At 40.5% G+C, this 18,884-nt stretch overlaps 1 protein-coding gene across 1 annotated transcript; it reads right to left on the reverse strand.

Moving 5' to 3' along the window:
- Positions 1-54: 54 nt before the first annotated feature.
- itpkcb (inositol-trisphosphate 3-kinase Cb) lies at positions 55-18,433 on the reverse strand. The gene is given in 10 exon segments (XM_018702119.2): positions 55-2,172; positions 2,317-2,388; positions 2,502-2,603; positions 3,165-3,369; positions 3,664-3,877; positions 4,031-4,130; positions 13,862-14,650; positions 14,653-14,826; positions 14,828-15,199; positions 18,140-18,433. Coding segments are annotated over 9 exon segments (2,049 nt in total). The 5' UTR covers positions 15,011-15,199; positions 18,140-18,433; the 3' UTR covers positions 55-1,962.
- Positions 18,434-18,884: the final 451 nt, after the last annotated feature.

Consider the following 18,884-nt stretch of genomic DNA (forward strand, 5'->3'; position numbering starts at 1 on the left):
GATGTGAGTTGTGTGTTGGGGACAGAGTGAAAACAAAAACCGAACTCTTAGAAGTCTTATTTCCAGTTTATTGCAAACCATGACCTTCTGGACAAAGCAGGGATTTAGTAGCAATTTTCACCAATCTGTCTGTTTTACAGCTTTAAAATATGCTGCCTTTTAAAAATACAAAAGGTGGTTATGAATCCAGTTTTCTTGCTGATAAAGCAGCACCCAGTTTGAAAACCTGATAGTTTGCCACTTTACAAATATAGAGGATTTGTGGGCAAAGAAATATAATACTTTGTAAACACTATTATTCCTCTCTCCTTACACGTTTATTTTACAGAGATGGAAAAACTTATCTCCTGATTTTAAATTCCAATTTCATGAAGTCAGACTTTTGCTGCACTCATGTAGACAATTTGTGTGCTAAGTGAACCGCCTACACACGCACACGCACACCCCCCAAACAGTGCTGCCTGACACTGTCAAAGGACGTCTGGAAGACTGAAGACTGTTCGTGTTCACTGCCCTGCCGCATTCCAGTTGAGGAATGGCAAATATGATCGTAAATCACTGCCTTAATATCTAAATATAACAATGCAGTTTCTTTGTAAACTTTCCATCTTGCATACAAAAATTCAAAACCTCCTCTTTAGCTAAAAAAGGCTTACAGCAACAACCTCGTGTTTAAAATTGATATTCTTGTGTTCAATAACACGTCATCCTTTGGATCATAAGACACTTTGAATTTTCCAGTTTCAAAATCATGTGTAACTTGGTGCATAAGTGAAATCTCACAAAAGCCTAAAAACAGACTGAGACTGAGTTTAATCAGGTAATTCCAGTTTCATTTCACCCATAACACCACAGCTTTACGGTAAAACTCCCTGCAAATCTAAAGCAACACTGATCAGAGAGAACTGAGTGATAACACCAAATTAAAATGAAACTGCTAAATGTCCTTAGCTGTAAACCCAATACTTAACTGCTGCTTCCCATCCTAAGACACACAGAGGCACCGCTTGATTTGTTCAATGGCTTTGTGAGGATCCATAGTGCAACAAATTCCAGACAAACATGGCTGCCAAGCTGCTTAATGTACAGTTACTTGAAAGAAAAAAAACTTTCACTGCATAATCATACAAAAATCCAATTAAGAAAACACTTTCAGTTCCTACTACAAGTTAAACTTTGGGATTAGGTGTAAATCAGTTTATACTTGGGTGAACTCTTTGGAAGAAAAACAGCAGGAGTCCACTGCACTGGAATGATCAAACAACTCTTTCTTTAAAAACGCGAGGCACAGAAATTGTACAAACAAGTTAAGGAGGTTATACCAAGGCCAAAAAAAAACTTAAATAAAATCATATTTACACACTGAGTTAGTGAACACGTGGTCTGACCAGTGTTTTAGTGTTGCTGTGTACTTAAATGTCAAAAGTGGTCCATGACAACAAGAAAACTCCCATTAACAAAGTTCCTCGAAGACCGTGTACAAAGGTTTGTTTACACCATTGGATCAGATTCATGGCTGCCAGAGTGCTCTGTGCAACTCTAACCAGCAGAGGGAGATGGCAAGGAGGGAGATGAGTACTGTCAAATGCAGGAAATAGTGAGTGTTAGAGGTCCATGAATTCAGAGGACTGTATTCTCACAGTGACAAATGTTATGACTCTGCATTAAATTCTCCCTCTTTCTATTGCCTTTTGCCTCAAAAGATCACAGGTCAGCTGTACCTAAGTTCCACAGTGCCTAGCATAATGCATGATGGTGGCCTTTAGCATATTCCATGTAGCAATAGAAATCCTGTGCTTGCTTTGCCTCCTCTTCTTCCACAGGCGCAAGTGGATAAAGACACAGACTCTTCCATTCCTTCGTCTGTCAGTCTTTCCTTTTCTCCAAATTCTGATCTCGTATCTCTTCCACCATGAGGACATGGATCAGTCTTTTCATTACAGTCTTCTGAGCCCCCCCGCCTCAAGGTGTCTTTGGGAGCATACTGCTCAAAATGTCTATAAGGTTGTCCAGTCCCCACAGGTAGCCGTCCTCTCTGTTGCCCTCCACCCAGGGAGTCCTGTGGTCCAGGGTGCTCGGCTCTGGCAGGGGAACCGTCTTCCCAAAGTCGATCATCCACACTCTGGCCTTCCCTGAGGCATCGTGCACAAACAGCAGAGAGCTTCCAACAACCTACGATGGAGAAACCGGTGAGACGGGTGATGTAAGGCGTGTGAGAAGTTCAGCACAGAAGCTAATGACGGGATGATATCACAAATCTTCAACCTGGCCAACAGGTTTGTTTAGAAATCATGTAAAACTGAGTGTGTGTCTCACCTCGTGTGTCTTGAAGAAGTGCGACTGCTCGAGGACTGAGCGGAGGTTCTCCAACTGCTGCAGGTAGAGTTTCTGAGGAAAAAGAAAAGGCAGCAAAATGTGAGAACAGTACACAAAGAAATTGTTAAAACTGGCTTAAAAATATACCTGACACTGAGCCTATAAATAAAAATAACTTCACATACCAGAATCTGAGTGTTGCCATCAACAAAGTCCTTCAGGGCCTGCATCACCTGCTCTCTGTGCTTTGTCTTCTTAAAGTTGGTGTTACAAGTTCCATCAGCTTTCTGTAATAAAAAAAAGAAAACATGAGACACTGTCTAAATTCTTCTTTCTCTTTATTATTTTTATGACCTGCGTGAGGACAGCTTGATTCAGTAGATTATTTACAAGTTCCTGATTCAAGTGCATGTTCCAGAGTTGTGAGTTGTGGTTTTGCAATGGAAAACTATGACCAAAAAACATTAAAATTAATTTCGATGAGAGTGCTACAGCCAGCTGATACTTGTTTGGTTGGAAAATGACGCCACAGTAAGCTGCTTTAAATGCTTACAGTGTGTCATCAGATGTTTTCATTCATTTCTGAGCAGCATGCAAATCCACAGATATTGGTAAAAACCTGGTGACCAGCTCTGGATTTATTTTTGAAAGAACAAACATTTATGGCTGCACATCCCACCAAAAACTCCAATATACTGTTTCCCATTTTCACTCCAGTGTGTGTGGTCTATCACAGCAAACAGATGATAAATATTTACTCCCACTGATTTACTTCTTGTAGAAACTATTTGTTCTCCTCTGTAACACTGACTGCTACAGCCAGGCATATGTCCAGGACGACCTCTGACCTTAATGCCTTCGATGCGGAAGCCCAGAGTAGCTGTGGAGCTGAGCGTCTCCCTCCACTGCATGTATCTGGGTTTAAGGACGCCCTGCTGGGCCCTCTCCTGCTCTGTAGGGGCCCCAGGGTCCACAGCGACCATCTTCTCATACATGTCCTTCCGCAAACGTGGACGCTCCCTGGCTTTTATCAGCTCCTCTTCCAAATACGTCCTGAAAAGTAAAGGCTTGATATTTAATTTTGTTTTTGAATTAAGTTTGTTTTTTTAATGTATTTTAACATTTTATTTTTGCATCTATTTTCTTGAGCATGATTTTTGTTCTTATAGTGCTCATATTATAAAGAAAACTGTAGAGGAAACTGTGTTAAGCTTAATGTGTATAAGGTTCATTTTCAAGCTCACTGTATCTCCCAAAGCATAACATAAGCTCTAATAAACTGTCTTCTGCAGTTACTGTGGTCTCAGAAAATACTTGTCACACAGTTTCACTTTCTTACAGTCGTACCTGCTGCCCATTTTACAGTCCATGATGGAGGGCGAGTCAAAGTCAGCCAGCAGATCATCCATTAGGTTATAGTCCTGCTCGTCTCTCTGAACGACACCATAATAACCAGGCACGTGGGGGCGCAGAGTGTCCTTCATCAGCTTCTGTAGGCACTGCTGCTCACACTCACAGTATCGCTTCAACAAGCGTCCATACTCACCAGCCTGGAAGTTACCTTGGAAAAGAAGACAGAATGTGGATTAAAGCCGTAGTCTGACATTCTGGGAAATACAGATTATGTTTAATAATATTTCTTTTAATAATGAGGACTGAGCCTGTATAGATGATATGCAGAGGTATATACAGTACACCGTATATTCATGCATACCTGCATGGCCAGCGAGCTGCACCCATGGGTAACGCTTCTTAAAGGACACGACGAAGGGGGACCAGTGAACCATGGTCTTCAACTTCTGCCACGACTTATTCTGTAAAACAAAAAGCAAAAAAGAACGTCATCCTCTTGTTGAAACCATGAGGGCGGTCACACAAATGATAACTCTGAAGCACTGACTAATCAGCATGAGAGTTTATGTTCTGGTCAAACAAAGCACTGAGCTAAATACACGCCAATAGAATGATTATTCATTAAAGGAAAGCACGCCCTGTAGCATGCACACACACACACACACACACACACGCACGCACGCACGCACACACAAACACACACATCAGTAGACATTGGACAGATCCTCCCCTTTACCCAAGGTTGTACAACCCAGGTGCTCAACCTACGTGACAAAGCCCATTCATAAAACATTTACCAAAGGCACCAAAGGGGTGTCGTAAAACAGACCCTTACTGTCAGAAACTGTGTGTGTGTGTGTGCATGTGTCTGTGTCTGTGTAATGGTTATCTGCATTGGGAAACACCAGAGCAAGGACAGTGTGCAACAGCAGCTTTGACGCAAGCAATCTGAGAGGAACATGACATCAATTCAGTAGAACATGTGTGTGTGGGACAGCCGATTTAGTATGGTATTTTGTGTGTGTGTGTGTGTGTGTGTGTGTGTTACATTACAATGGATATTACCAAAAAGCAAACAAAATTACTCTTTCTCAATATACAGTACATTGTTTTTTATACATGTACCATATGCAAATAAATGTTTTACAGTCGCTCAAGTTCAAAAAGAGTGTGACAGAGGGAAAACAGGTTAACCTGAGTAATAAACCACAGGGACAAAAAGCCATAAAATGAATCTTTTTATAACTAAATAACTTCTGTGAATGACTGCCCAGCCTATCTCTGCCATGTTTACATGCTGGCCTATCTCTGCACTCCTCACTTGCATTCTTTCCACAGCTGCTCAGTTGAAACTCTGTCACAATAAAACAGTTTTTATGTAGGAATATACACACACAGCGGAAACTGCCAGTCTGTGTTTACCTTAGAAAGAGAGGGAAAAAGGTTTTTTTTTATTTGAGTTTATGGAGTTTAAAGATCCTGAAAGCCAATTTGCTTCAACAAACTTCTTACTGTGAGTCTGAAATATACTAAATAATCTGCTGGGAGTTAGTTAGGCAGACTGACTGACTGAGATTTATAAAAAATAAAACTGTTTATTTTGATTGTTGCTGAGAAAAACTCTGATTTGAAACAACATTTTAAGAGGCTTTAGCCATTTTAAATTCCAAAATGAAGACGAAAAAGACAATATAGAGTACATAATATGTGATAAAAAGATAAAAAGTCTTACTCCGTCCTTAATGAAATACAAATAACCATTCTTCGTCTTGAAGATAAAGGAAGTGCTCACCTATCATAATTCAACATGAAGAATATTTTCTGTACTTTATTGGATGTAGATATTAAAAACATTACCACATTGGTATTGGTCACACTGCAGGTGATTTTGTTTCATCACCATCATTACTCCTACACAACCTCAGTGACAAATGTGATTACAGTCATCATTACAGTCATCCTGTTTTGAAATAAAGACGATGGAGAACCAAATTTTCTGACTGCATTCATCTGTTGGTTCCTTATGATTGGAAACTGCATACAGAGTGTTTGTACAGAGGGTTTGTGCCTTGACAGACAGCTGGTCAAAGTCAGGATTTAAGAGAGAAACAAGAGGCAAAGAGTAATTAGAGTGAATACTTAAGTCCTGCGACCTGAACCTTCAATTGCATCAACAGATTAACCCCCGACATAACCTCCGCCACCCCAGGGCGAAGAACGGTGATGAAATGTACGAGTAGTGACTGCATTTCAACAAATGTGCGACAAATGCCACAATTTGCAACATGACAAAAATTCCTCTCGCTCATCACAACATGTTTGAGTAATCACATGCGATGCTATCCTTCTTTTAGATGTTTTCTTTCCTTTATGCTCACCTCTACTGTCTCTGTAGATTTGGCTGAGTTTGTTATTTTGCTCAGGATTCCTTCAGAAGGGAAACTGCACAGACCAGTATCTGACTTTTACCTTAAACTATACTTGTAAAACAAAGAAAAATGCCTAAACACTTAACCTTTGCTCCATTTGCTCTCGTTTCCCTGTTTACAACAGGACATCTGATTTCAAACTGAACAGAAAAATAAAAGATCAACAGAGCAACAAGCACCCCCTCCAATCTTAACCCACGTAAAACGCAACAACCAATCCACCTTCAGACGCTCCACCTGGGCAGTACAGTAAAAATGTTGCCAGTGGTTGTCCTCCAAAGAGATAATCATGAACCAGTTATGTAAGGTTCATACCACAAAAGTCTACAAGACAGCATGAATAGAGGGGGCACAGGCAAATACATGTACACACACTCACTACAGGCTCACACGCAGACATAATAAGATTATACATGATAGTGGGAGCATGTTTAAGCTTTAGAAAGACAGACAGAAATTAATAGACAGCAACTATTTTGACACTCAGTTGACGTTTTTAAGACAAAAATATCACAAATTCACTGTTTCCAGGTTCACCAGTTTTGCCTGATTAACCTGATTATCTTTTGGTTTTACACTGTTGGTTGGATAAAAATAAGATGTATGATCTGATAAATTATAACGAACATGCTGCACTATTTTGTGACATTTTACAGAAAAAAAACAACTGAGAGAGTAGACAGATGGTAGACAGATTAATACAATTGATAATAAATGATTGTTGTACTGTGTAATATTTTTCTAGAGAAAAGGCCTAAAGTTTTTACGTTGCAAATTAAAAATGTGAATCTTCATCTCTGTCTGTTGATTTGAGGTGTTTTTCTATTTGGTGTCAATGCAAACATAAGGCAATTAAAGTATTCAAATGAATTTCATATAAGATCATGTAATATTTGTGATTACAATATTCTGAATATATGTGAAACTGTGAGTTTCCTGCCTGCTGGACCAACATGCTGTTGTTACTGTGCAGTAACATCTGTTCTAAGACACAATCAACACTGTAGTACAAAAAAATCTTGTGAAATCATATCACATCTGTTAGTGGACAAAATACACACTGAGTTTACCCGTTAGACTGTTATAACCTCTGTTTCTTTTTATTTGTCTATTATTACCAGCATCTGTCCTCATCTGAAGAAGATGCCAGTTACAGATAAAAGTCAAGCGGGGGGGGAATGGGAGAGGTTCTCCAGCCTCTCTTCTTTCACTTCTTTTATCGACACACCATTAGGCTCTCTCTCTAATTGCCTCAAGCTGACAGCTTAATGTGTTGCCTCTGTGGGGTCAAATGTATCTGAGTAATATTACCAGTCACAGCCGGAGCTAATGTTGCTAATATTTTATATAATAAATCATTTTTTCAGTTTACACTGAAGAAACTGTTGAGTGCTGCTGTCTCATCCTGTGTCTCCATCCCACACACTTCACATTTCACCTCATGCTGTCCAACCCTCACCATCACCGCTTTCTGTTTTATATAACTTGCGTATATATAGCACAGAGCTTCACTTCATTGTTCTTTGTTTTCTAGCCTCCTCTTCGCCCCCAACACTTTGACGTTAATAAATGCCATGCCATTCTACCATCCTATTTCTCCTTCCTTTTTTCAAGTTATTTTTATTTTTCCCCCACTTACATGCAAATGAAAGTCCCACGACTGCTTGCCTCTGCCGCTTCCTCTCAATCAAACGTCAAACATTTGTCCTCCCGACAGCTTTCTCTAATTTTCTACTTTACTCTCATCACACTGCCATCCTCCATAATATTTACAGGCCTTTCCTAGATTTTGTGGTTGGAATGCCAACAATGTTTTGGATGCTCGTCATGAGGCGACACACACGTGCACACACACACACACACACACACACACACACACACACACACACACACACACACACACACACACACACAGACACACAGACACACACACACACACAAAAACCTCTCTGCTGGTGTCCCTCAGTGGTTCACATGACAACAACAAAGGTCACACTGGAAGAGGTCACACAGACCACAAGAAGGTGTCTTTACAGTCTCAGTTTCCAACAAACACACAAGCCCCTTTACAAACATGATAAAATACGAAGGCAGGAAAGACACACACAGAGTTGCCAGTTTATTAGGTACACCTAGCTAAAAGTAATGCAGCCAACACAGCAGTAGTTTGAAATCCCCCTTCATGAAGATTATAGTTATATTATATTGCAGTTTGTGCTTTATTATTTATCCTATCCTCATTAATGTAAATGGGGTGGATAAAATAACAGGAACACCTGTCAGCTGAACCAATGCCTCTTGACAGATAAACATATAATATACAATACCATGGAAACTACTGTCTTTCTTCTAAGTTAGTCTTCATCAAAAGTAACACACAGTAGTTAAGATGTTACTTAGCCTGTAATCAAACAACACTGAATACTAAATGTAAAAAATGTTGCTAAAAGTTTCATATGTTTGGTAGGATAATATAAAGTATATGAAATAATTTCACAGAGGTGTTGATTCAGCTGTATGGTCATTTTCGAGGCTGTAGTTTGTGTAATTGTATAGCATTATACTGAGAAGTGTTTCTAACATTTTTAGTCCACCCTCATTAATGTTAAGTGGTGGTGGTTCAGAGACATCTCTCAGTATAAAGCATTAGTTTTAGCAATAATAAGTTTATCTACTAAACTGGCAACTGGGTGTATCTGTCAAAAGAAAACAACAATTGTTACATCTGAGAAATGAAAGTATAACAGCCTGAAGCCTGATGATCCGGGTGGTTGGCTTACTGGCTTCTTAACCCAGTTAGAGAGATCATCAGAGCTACACTAGGCTAGCTGCAGACTGCATGCCAGACAACCAGCCACATACTGCAATGCCAACAAGACACTGGATGCCAATCACATTACATTTGAATACCCAAATCTGTCACCTGCATCTGATGCAAGCTGCACTCGTGTCATCGTTCTGAAGAAGCGTGATGTTATCGACCGCATCCAACTGGTCTGAGGCTAATGTAAGCTGAATTTAACTCTGCTCTGGATAAATTTGTCATGTTCTATTTCTTACCTGGCAGACAGAGCAATAGTGGAGGAGGAGGCAGGCGCTGACACAGGCACAGACAGCCCCAGAGACCAGGCGAGAACGCAGCCAGAACAAAACACTCCTCACCATCAGCACAGGGTCTCCCCACACAAGCACTACCAGGGACATGTGCCTCCCTGTTGGCCGGAGATCCTTCACAACCATCTCTTAGCCGAGTCTTATTCTAGTTATTTAGCTTCAGTCAGTCTGTAAACCCTTGTCGTAAACTGAGGATTGTGTTCCCTGCCAAGTAATCCTCCTCTGATATGAGCACTCTCACTGAACCTCTCTCCCTCTCTACAACCTCTTTTTGTCATCCAAATTCACAATTTCTACTATTTCAACATCATATCACTCCTCCCTTCCTCTCTTTACACTTTCTCAACACTTGATATGTTCTGTACTGTCACACACCTACCTACGGACCTATAGCTGTCATTCTTCTCTCTCTTTCTACCATCTTCCTGCTCAAACTAGTCCGCTTTTGTTTTGCTTCCTCCCTTAAATCATTCACCCTTTCTCCCTGAAGCTACTAGCGGTGTCTCCTCTTTCTCCTCAGTTTAACATTTGTTCTTCTCCTCTATTTCTCTCTCTCTTTCATCCCCTAATCCCCACAGGGCCTATCCTGAGCCCCACACTGAGCCAATCTCCTGCCAGGTTCATGACTGATTGGCAGCATGGGGGTAGGGACAACAAGCCTTTCCATGCCCTCCTAGTGCTCTCCTTTTGGCTGCATGACAAATTCCTCAGTACTATGTAACCTACAGAGGTGTGTGCATGTGTGTGGACACAAAGCAGAACCTGTCAGACAACTATGATCAGCTACAGGAGTGACAAGAGATGCATACACTGAGGCTGTTTGCAGGTACTGTCAGAGCTCTTTTCTCAAAAGTAGTTGATATAAAACCACATCCCTTTCCCCTGACTTAAGTCTCCAATGTTCAAGCAGTTCAGCTGTGGTGGGCCACACAAAACCATCTTCAGAAAAGAGACATTCAGATGAATTCAAACTTTTTTTTTTTTTTTTTTTGCCATTTTGGCTTTATTGTTATGATAATACATATTGTTACAGTACTACTGATTTTCTCTGAGGTGTGTCTGTAACAGTCACCAGCAATTTTGATAACTGTTAATTTTGTTTAATAAAAGATTTGTTGCTTTCTCTCTTTTATATCATCGTAAATTTAACTTTTTGAGCTGTTGCAGGAAAAAAAGACATTTCATGAAGTTACTTTGAGCTCTGAAAACTTATGACAGGTGTCTTCCACTACTATTTAATGCTTATGTTTGATTGTATTTTGTATGTGGCATTGCTTTTACTTAAGCAAACCATCAGAATATTTCCACCACTGCTGCTTATTCATATTATTCTAATTTGGTAAGCTAATGTAGCGTGTGGCTGTTGTGTATTATATTGTTAGTGACCTTATGTATAAGTTGTGTGCAAGTGGTGTTGATTTGTATTGTCAAGCTGTGGAAAATGCAGTGGATTGTAAATATAAAAGGATGGAAATTAAATACGACAAAAATAGGATTGAGAAAAGCAAACAGCGTGGAGTGTATTTCCCTTTTTTGAGCTTATTAGTTTTGTATCATGGATTTTGTATATAAGTGCTGTGGGAGTAGTGTGTGGGATTTTGAATAGTGAGTGGCACGGAAAAACAAATCTGCAATTGTGGCTCATGTGAATAATCATGCATGAATAAAAGAAAAACTATCACGTGTAGGCTACGTTCAAAGTTTCACTGTATGTTTTTGTCTGCCTGTGCCCTATTTTCTGTCAGCTTACCCTAATTTTCCTCTTGTTTTCTGTTCCACTGTGCCGTATGTCTCATGGTGTCCCAGAGGAAAATATTAAGCTTTTGTACAAGGCTGAATGTGGAGGGGGAGAAAGAGTGTCTCATATAGGAGGGGAGTAATCTGAGAAGTTATACAATAATATGTGCATTGTTGGGCTGATTAGATATTTACATCTAATAACATTCAAATGTCAGGGACAGAGTAGATACTGTCAGTGAGAAAGAGAGAACAAGACAAGGAGGGAGAAAAAAAAGTACCATATATGGCAAAGACGTCACCTAGCAACCGGCTCTGCCTTCAGCCCAATTTTCCATGACACACACTCAACTCTGAATGCATGCATGTGCGAGCAAGTATCTGCTCACGTCACCGGAGCGAACAAAATGTAACTGGTTTGGCTGGGGGCTGGCAGCATGGCCCCGGCTTTTTAAAGCCAATAATAACAAACAAACACAACCATGCATGCGCGTGCGCACACACACACACACACACACTCCTTTCATCAATTACTGTAAAACTGACAAAGAGGACTTTTTCAAAACGACAAGAGGACAGAATGTAACCATTAAAAACCAGCTCTTATCAGAAACCACAGGCTACCGTCATCCTGTTTGTTACAACAGCTCAAGTGCAACTCCTCAGGTTGCTCATTTCCTGGCTCTCAGTGTAATAGCCAGGAAATTACACTGTCCACTGACCCACTGATTCAGATGGTCATTACCGAAACTGGTACCCGATCAATTATGTTTGTTGTGCGGAGAAATGTGTATTTGAAAGTGGTGGAGGTATTTCTATAATTTAACTCAAGATGAAGGGCTGACACAGGAACAGTAAACACATAAGAGACATTAATAGATACTAAATTGGACACTGGATTATTCTTTTTTTTCTGCTGAATTCACAAATCAGTGTAGAAAATAATAAACTAATGCAATTCAAATCATATGGGAGAGGTATTACAAACTGTGGCTTTTGAATTAGTCAATTAATTAATTGATAAAAAGATATTCAGCAGCTATTTTGATAACTGACTAGTTGTCTGACAAATTTTCCAGGGAATATTCTCTGGTTCCAGCTTCACAAACCTGAGGATTTGCTGCTTTCCTCCGTTTTATGATACTTTAAACTAAATATCTTTGTGTTTAAGACTGCTGTACAGACAAACCTTGGACTCTGAGACAAGATCAAGATCAATTTTCTGACATTTAGTGACAAAATGATTTGTCTATTAGTCAGGAAATAGACTGTCTGACTGTATATCATCCCTTTGTGTTTAAACTAATTATGCTGAAAAGATATGAGGATGACTACATTTAGTTTGTTTGTGTGTCTATGTGTGCATGTGCGTGTGTGTTTTTGGTTCTGTTTGTGGTTTCTTGCTATGTTTGTTGTGGTAGTTGTTAGGACTGTATCATTCTGTTTTGTAGATATGTGATGTATTTTGGAAGCTGACAAATGACGAAGTAACATAAAACAGCCGACACTGCTAACTTGTCTGCCTTGATGTTTGTGTAGACCTGGGCACACTCACTTTGACACACTCAATTTGAATGAGAGACACAGCAACATATCAGGTATTAGTCATTGCTTGGAGCCCTATCTCCACCTCACTGTAAACATAAAGACAGAAGTGTTCAGTGCAGCTGTCAGAGAAAGAGTAAGTCGCGAGTAAAGTTTCTCTGTGTCATGTCTTTCTCGTTTCCCTCTGGAAAAAAGATGTAAAATACCAGACAAGGGTGGAACATCCACTGTGGAAAAAATAAATGGGGCTAGATTATTAATAAATCTATGAGTACTATCTCTGCCAGGCTTTTATGTTTTTTGTTTTGTATTATGAATAGCATGTAGATGATTGAACATCATTTGACAGGCATGCTCGGTGACGTGGCCCCAATACAAAAACCTGGACATTCAGGATTCACATGCTGCCGAGAAGAGAGGTGGAGATACTGAAAGACTGTCTGCAGTGGATACATCCTGTTTTTAAGACTTGTCTCATTCCAAGCATTTCTAGACACAGTAATTCAAAGCCTCCTGACTCAGAGCAAACATCCTGAATGGAAACTTTAACTGCATCTCATGCCTGGAGGAGAGGGAAACCTTGAGCCTCTGGGGCAGCAAAGCTAAAGTCTAGATCACTTTGATAGCATCTGTGTGGTCTATTTTGTACAAGAGCTGCACAGTGCTGAAGCAGCAACTGTAATGGGATGACAAATCATTCAAATATGCATTCAGACAGCGGTTAAAAGGTCCCACGGCTGAGGTCATCAGAGCCATGTGATCGCCATGGGAGTTGAGTGACACAGAAGGGGCTGAAGATAAGAGACAGTTTCCTCTTTAAATTTGTTATATTTCATTTATCAGAGTGGTGTGAGTCCAACCGTTAAGGCTCTGAACCATGTTAGACAAGTTGTTTCAAACATCATGGATCAGATTTTCAAACAGATACACTCCCAGTTTACTTCAAAGATCACCACATCCTGGGAATTTACCGTAAAATATCAATATGACAAAGTCTAAAACTGTTTTTACACATCTGACCTGACATGCACTTTGGCCTGGTGATTTGACCAACGACTGTGTTACAACCATGACATGTGCATGGTGACTGATGTGTCATCGTGCAATGTCTGTTTGTCTGCAGTAAACATGTAAATACATGTGTGCATCTTCATGATCATTTAAGTTATCTGATGACTACACAAAGTGTCTGTGCTTAAAGCTGTTACAGGATATGGGAGTGTTGGCCTGCATGTGTCCTATGAGTTGTGCGTGCGTGCGTGCGTGCGTGTGTGTGTGTGTGTGTGAATGAAACACAAGAAATTTCACCCTTGTGATTACTAATAGCTGATCTGCGCAAATAATTTTAACAATAAAAAAACACTCACCCCTGTCCCGTCGTCCGGGCTGCACAGAGACCGGGCCGGAGACAGACTGGACTCGATGTCGCTGCCGGTGAAGTCGTCCTCGGACTCCTCGAAGGACGACGCGGAGGACAGGCCGATGGAGGATGAGTTGGACAGCTTCCTTGGCGAGCGCATCAGGGCAGGGGACCCTCCGCAGCCGCTGTCCGAGCAGGGAGACTCATCCTCGGGGTGACACAAGCCGGTGCCGAGCTCCGTGGGGACGGTCAGCAGAGCCGGGGTCCCCTGAGAGCGGCTCGGACTGGGGTCTCTGGTTATGATGAGTTTGGGTATGGTTCCTGGGTAACTCTGGCCACTTGGGGGACCCTGGGGGGCCTGATCGGAGTCCTTTCGGCTCTCACTTTCAACCGGGCAACAGTTTTTTTGGTCACCGGCCGCTTTGGGCGCACATGAAACGGTACTACAGTCAGTTTTTGTCATTTTAACCTCAGCGTGATCGTCCAAAGGTTGATCCGGGAGCAAGGTAGTCAAAGTCCGCTCAGTGTCCAGGTCAGAGGTGAGCGGTGGGGCTGAACTCAGACTAGTCCCCGCTAATGCCCTAACCTCAGACACACAACGATCCTGCTTGTTTCCCCCCAGTGGCTGATCTTCCATGGCCCTCGTCGGGGGATCCGAGGCATTGTCCTCTCGCTTGGGTTTCGGCTCCTCGCAGCCCGCACCGCTGACTTCACCGGTCCGCGTTTCCAAACCTGACGCATCGGACGATCCAGCCGCCGCCTCCCGGCTCACGACGCGCTGGGTAGGCCTCGGATGTTACCATCGAGGCCGGACGGTGTCTCGAAAAGACCCGGGGCTGCTCGGTGCTCCCCGACCGCCGACGCGACCTCGTCCCTCGGCAACTTTCCTACTCTGTGATCGCGGCGCGTCGCTGGATCTCCGGCTCCGTTTCCGCAACCGAAATCCGCTTCTGTTTCGCTGGAGTCTCGCTTTCCTCCTTCCCAGACACGACAGCACTTGATTTTTCATCTGATTTTTGTTTAACTGGTCGTTCCGTCGCTTCTCTCCGCTTCCAAATCTGCGGATACGGAGCCGCTGGGCTGTCTCGCCTGCTTTCCCCTTTGCTCTGCCTGGGGTGGTGTTGCTGCGCGATAGATCCGAGCGAGTTTGGCCCATCCTGCATGCCGTAGTAGTAACAGTAAACCCAGACACACCTTCTCAGAGGTTGATTTTGAAAATAGCTGCCACCACCTAGACCGTGACTCTTACAATGTACAGTAATCCATTAATCATATAATCCAGTAATTCAGCCTGGGGAATTTCACAGTGGTCCATCCCTTCCCACCACGTAGGAATTGTTCATATCTGTGAGAACAAACACACGATGAATAATTTAGTAAACACGATTAATTGTGTGGATTAACAATTACCAGCTATGACAATACACTGTGTCACAAACACTCCCTTACCCTAAGACTCCATTAATCTGACTGATACTGTAATCATTAACAGCTCACATAAAGCAACTGTATTATTCTCCACAGCTCCAATAAACACTGGCTGCTATTAATCACAGTGTTTGGCTTAAGAATGACAATTAATCTGTGATTTATCAGCTCTGAAAACCAGACTTTTACTTCCTGGAGGAGGCGATGGGACAGAAATAAACAGACAGACAGGGGAAAGTCAAATCAGTTGCACCAGCGCTGAGAGTATATTCACTGGAAAATATGACAAGAGGAGAGATTTAAATATTGCAGTAAAACAAATGAGTGCAAATCAACTCAAGGTTTCAAAAGGTTTGAGTTTCACCAGTGTTAAGTCAGTGTGATACTGCCCTCATGTGTCTGGATGCTGAAACCTTGCCCAAGTAAGCCTCTCCTATCACTACAGCACTTTCATTTAGACCTTTGGCTGTCTGAAAAGTGTATCATTTCATTTTCAGAAAAAGGTACAGCAGGCATTAATATGGTTAACATAGATGTATAGTACTGTGTAAAACAAAGCGTTAACGTTGGGTTAGTAAAATTGTAGAACAAATGTTGACATACAATGCCATTTTCATCTCTTACTTCACAACAAAATGTAGAGCTGCAACTAAAGATTATTTTCATTATCAATTAAAGTATCACTTTTACTTATTAGTTCAATTAAGTGATTAACTGCTAGGTCAAAAAGATGACAGAGAGTAGAAGAAAATGTCTGTCACAGTTGCCCAGAGCCCAAGGTGATGTCTTTAGGTTGCTTCGTTTTCTGACCTACAGTCCACAACCACAATATATTCAGTCTACAACGATACACAAAAGCAAATCCTCACAGTCAAGAAGTTGTAATCCAGCAACTTTTTTGCTCAATAAATTACTTTGAACCTTTAATCAGGCATTAAACTTGCTGATTTCATTTTTGTTAATTGACAAACAGAATAATCCACTGATCATAAGTAAGTGTTCAACCAGCACAGGAATGTAACAACTAGAGCTGCAATAATTATTTAATCAACAGAAAATGAAGTGGCAACTATTTTTCCAAGAAATAAAATTTGAAGTCATTTTTCAAGCGAAACAGTCAAATCCAACTTCCCAATTGTGAGAATTTGCTGCTTTTGTTTGTCTTGTGTGATGGAAAACGAAGTATCTTTGGGTTTTTGGACTGGTGGACGGACAAAACGATTAGATTAGATGTCACATTGGGCTTTAGGAAAGTGTGAATGTGCTAAACTTATCAACAGATTAATCAATAATGAAAACGGTTGCAACGCTTGTCCACACACAGCCAATAGGAACAGTGGACGGGCTGTTTCAGCTTCTGTGTTTGGTCCTAATAGGTGAAATGAAACACTGGAAAACTTTCGAGTAAATGACAAATTCCTCTATGAATACAGTAGCCACAAACTCCAGCCTGCTAATAGCTATTTTCACATCAATATTTCATGTGAATACAAAAGTCACAGCAACCCAAAGTGCGAAATGTAAGCTTTCTTCCTATTTCATCATTGTCTTCCTAGAAAAATTCTTAGTCTTCTACATTAGACACGCAGTCGTTTACTGTGACAGCTCTGCAGTCACCCTGCTGTCAGGAGGAATGCTCACAAAAAGGAAACGAGACAGGAAGGATAACAATGGAAAGAACAGCTCATCATGTACCACACACGCACACACACACACACACACACACACCTTTGAGTGTTTGACATTCTTGTGCAATAAAAATCATAAATAATCATACATAATGACTCATACAGGGGTGGGTGATTGAGAGTCTTGTGCCATGCTGAAATCAAATGGATCTTTTTAAACACAAGTGCACACACACAAGCACACATACCCATCTACACACACTCGAACATTGACACATACTTAATGGGAAGTTAGTCATTCCTCGGTAAACCATAAAACACTAAAAGAAAATTATGATATACGATGTCAGAGCAATAAGTGGCAGTTATACCCATCAGTTACACATTGTACCATCTTTTATCTATAGCATCTATTTGTTCAATCAGAGAACACACAAAGTTTCCACAGTGGAAAACACTTTTACTTTTGCCCTAAAATTAAAAATCCACCTTTTTTGAGAAAAATAATACAACTCTTGATAAAGGATAGGTTTAGTTAGTGAGATAGTTTTTTAAAAACAGTTGTTGGTTATTTTCAGTGGTGAAATGTAGCTAAAGTACAGTACATAAGGAAATATACTGAGTTCAGCTTTGAGGTACTAGTACTTTACTTGAGGACTTTCATTTTAAGCTACTTTATACTTCTACTACACCACATTTCAGAGAGAAGTGTACTTTTTACTCCACTACATTTATCTGTTACTAATGATACTTTAAGTACATTTAGCTGCGAATACTTCAGTACTTTTCCTTATTAGGAATGCAGGATTTTTACCCGTAATTGTGCATTATTAAAGTGTGGTATTAGTATTTTTACATGAGTAAAATATCTACTACTTCTGCTTGAGACAAAATAAATGTTACCTGATGAATTTCAGGAGGGAGTTGTTTTTTTTTTTCTTCTTAAATGTGTAGTTTAAGTGAAAATATAAGACTAGGTGGAAATACAGAGGAACACAAATAAAATATGAGAATTTTAACTAGAAAAATATCAAAGAATATATTAGAATCTGTATTACTGTGATGTAAAACAACAACAAAACGTGTGTGTTTTTTTTTTTTTTTCGCTCACTGTGACTTTGGAAACGTCGTTCTGTTAACAATAAACCCCACCCAAACTGATGAATTACTGGACAAAAAGACAGCTAAAATCACACTACACACTTGAGAATTATGAGACAAAAACCTACCAGACAGATCCGGAGTTCCTCCTCTGGTTCATGTGAAGCAGCTGTAAAAACCTGGCAGGGATGCGGAGAGTTATAACTTACTGTAGAGCGCGAAGGGGATGTGACTGCGGCTTATCTGTTCAGCTTGCAGTGTGTGCTGCTGTTGTGTAGTATCAGCATGTGGTTGAAGTAAAAGAGGAAACGCTTGTGAAAACAGGAGGCAGGTCTAACCAACTGCTCTGGATGTCATTTAAACCGACACCTGAAGTGACATTACTACACGAACTTGCTTAACACACATAAAAGCAGTGATGTTACTCCGGTTCCTTACCTACAGTAATTACCAAAACATCTGTTAATCAAGCAAAAAAAAAAAAAAAAAAAAAAAAAAAAGCTAAATTATAAAGTAACTAACTTTACGCGGTGAGTAACTAACCGTTAGTAGGGAACAACACGCGACTTTAGAGTGTATTTAAATGTGTTACCTTTAATTGCTCCGCGGATTTTTGAACGTCATATCCACCAAATGTTAAATCCCTCTTAATTTTTTACTATGTAGTGACTGGTTTCAAACTAATGATTTACCACTTGAGTTGCACCATTAAAAAATGTCCTAGCTAACAAGATTTTAAGACGGTGCAAATCACGTAACACGTAACTATAACTCTGCTCAATTTTTCGAGTTTTCACGTAATAGCATATTTCCGGGTCAAACAGAGTTAGCTTAGCCGTTGGTTTTCTACGACAAGATTTTTTATAATAACTT

The sequence above is a fragment of the Lates calcarifer genome, linkage group LG21 (genome assembly GCF_001640805.2).
Source record: "Lates calcarifer isolate ASB-BC8 linkage group LG21, TLL_Latcal_v3, whole genome shotgun sequence".
NCBI lineage: Eukaryota > Metazoa > Chordata > Actinopteri > Centropomidae > Lates > Lates calcarifer.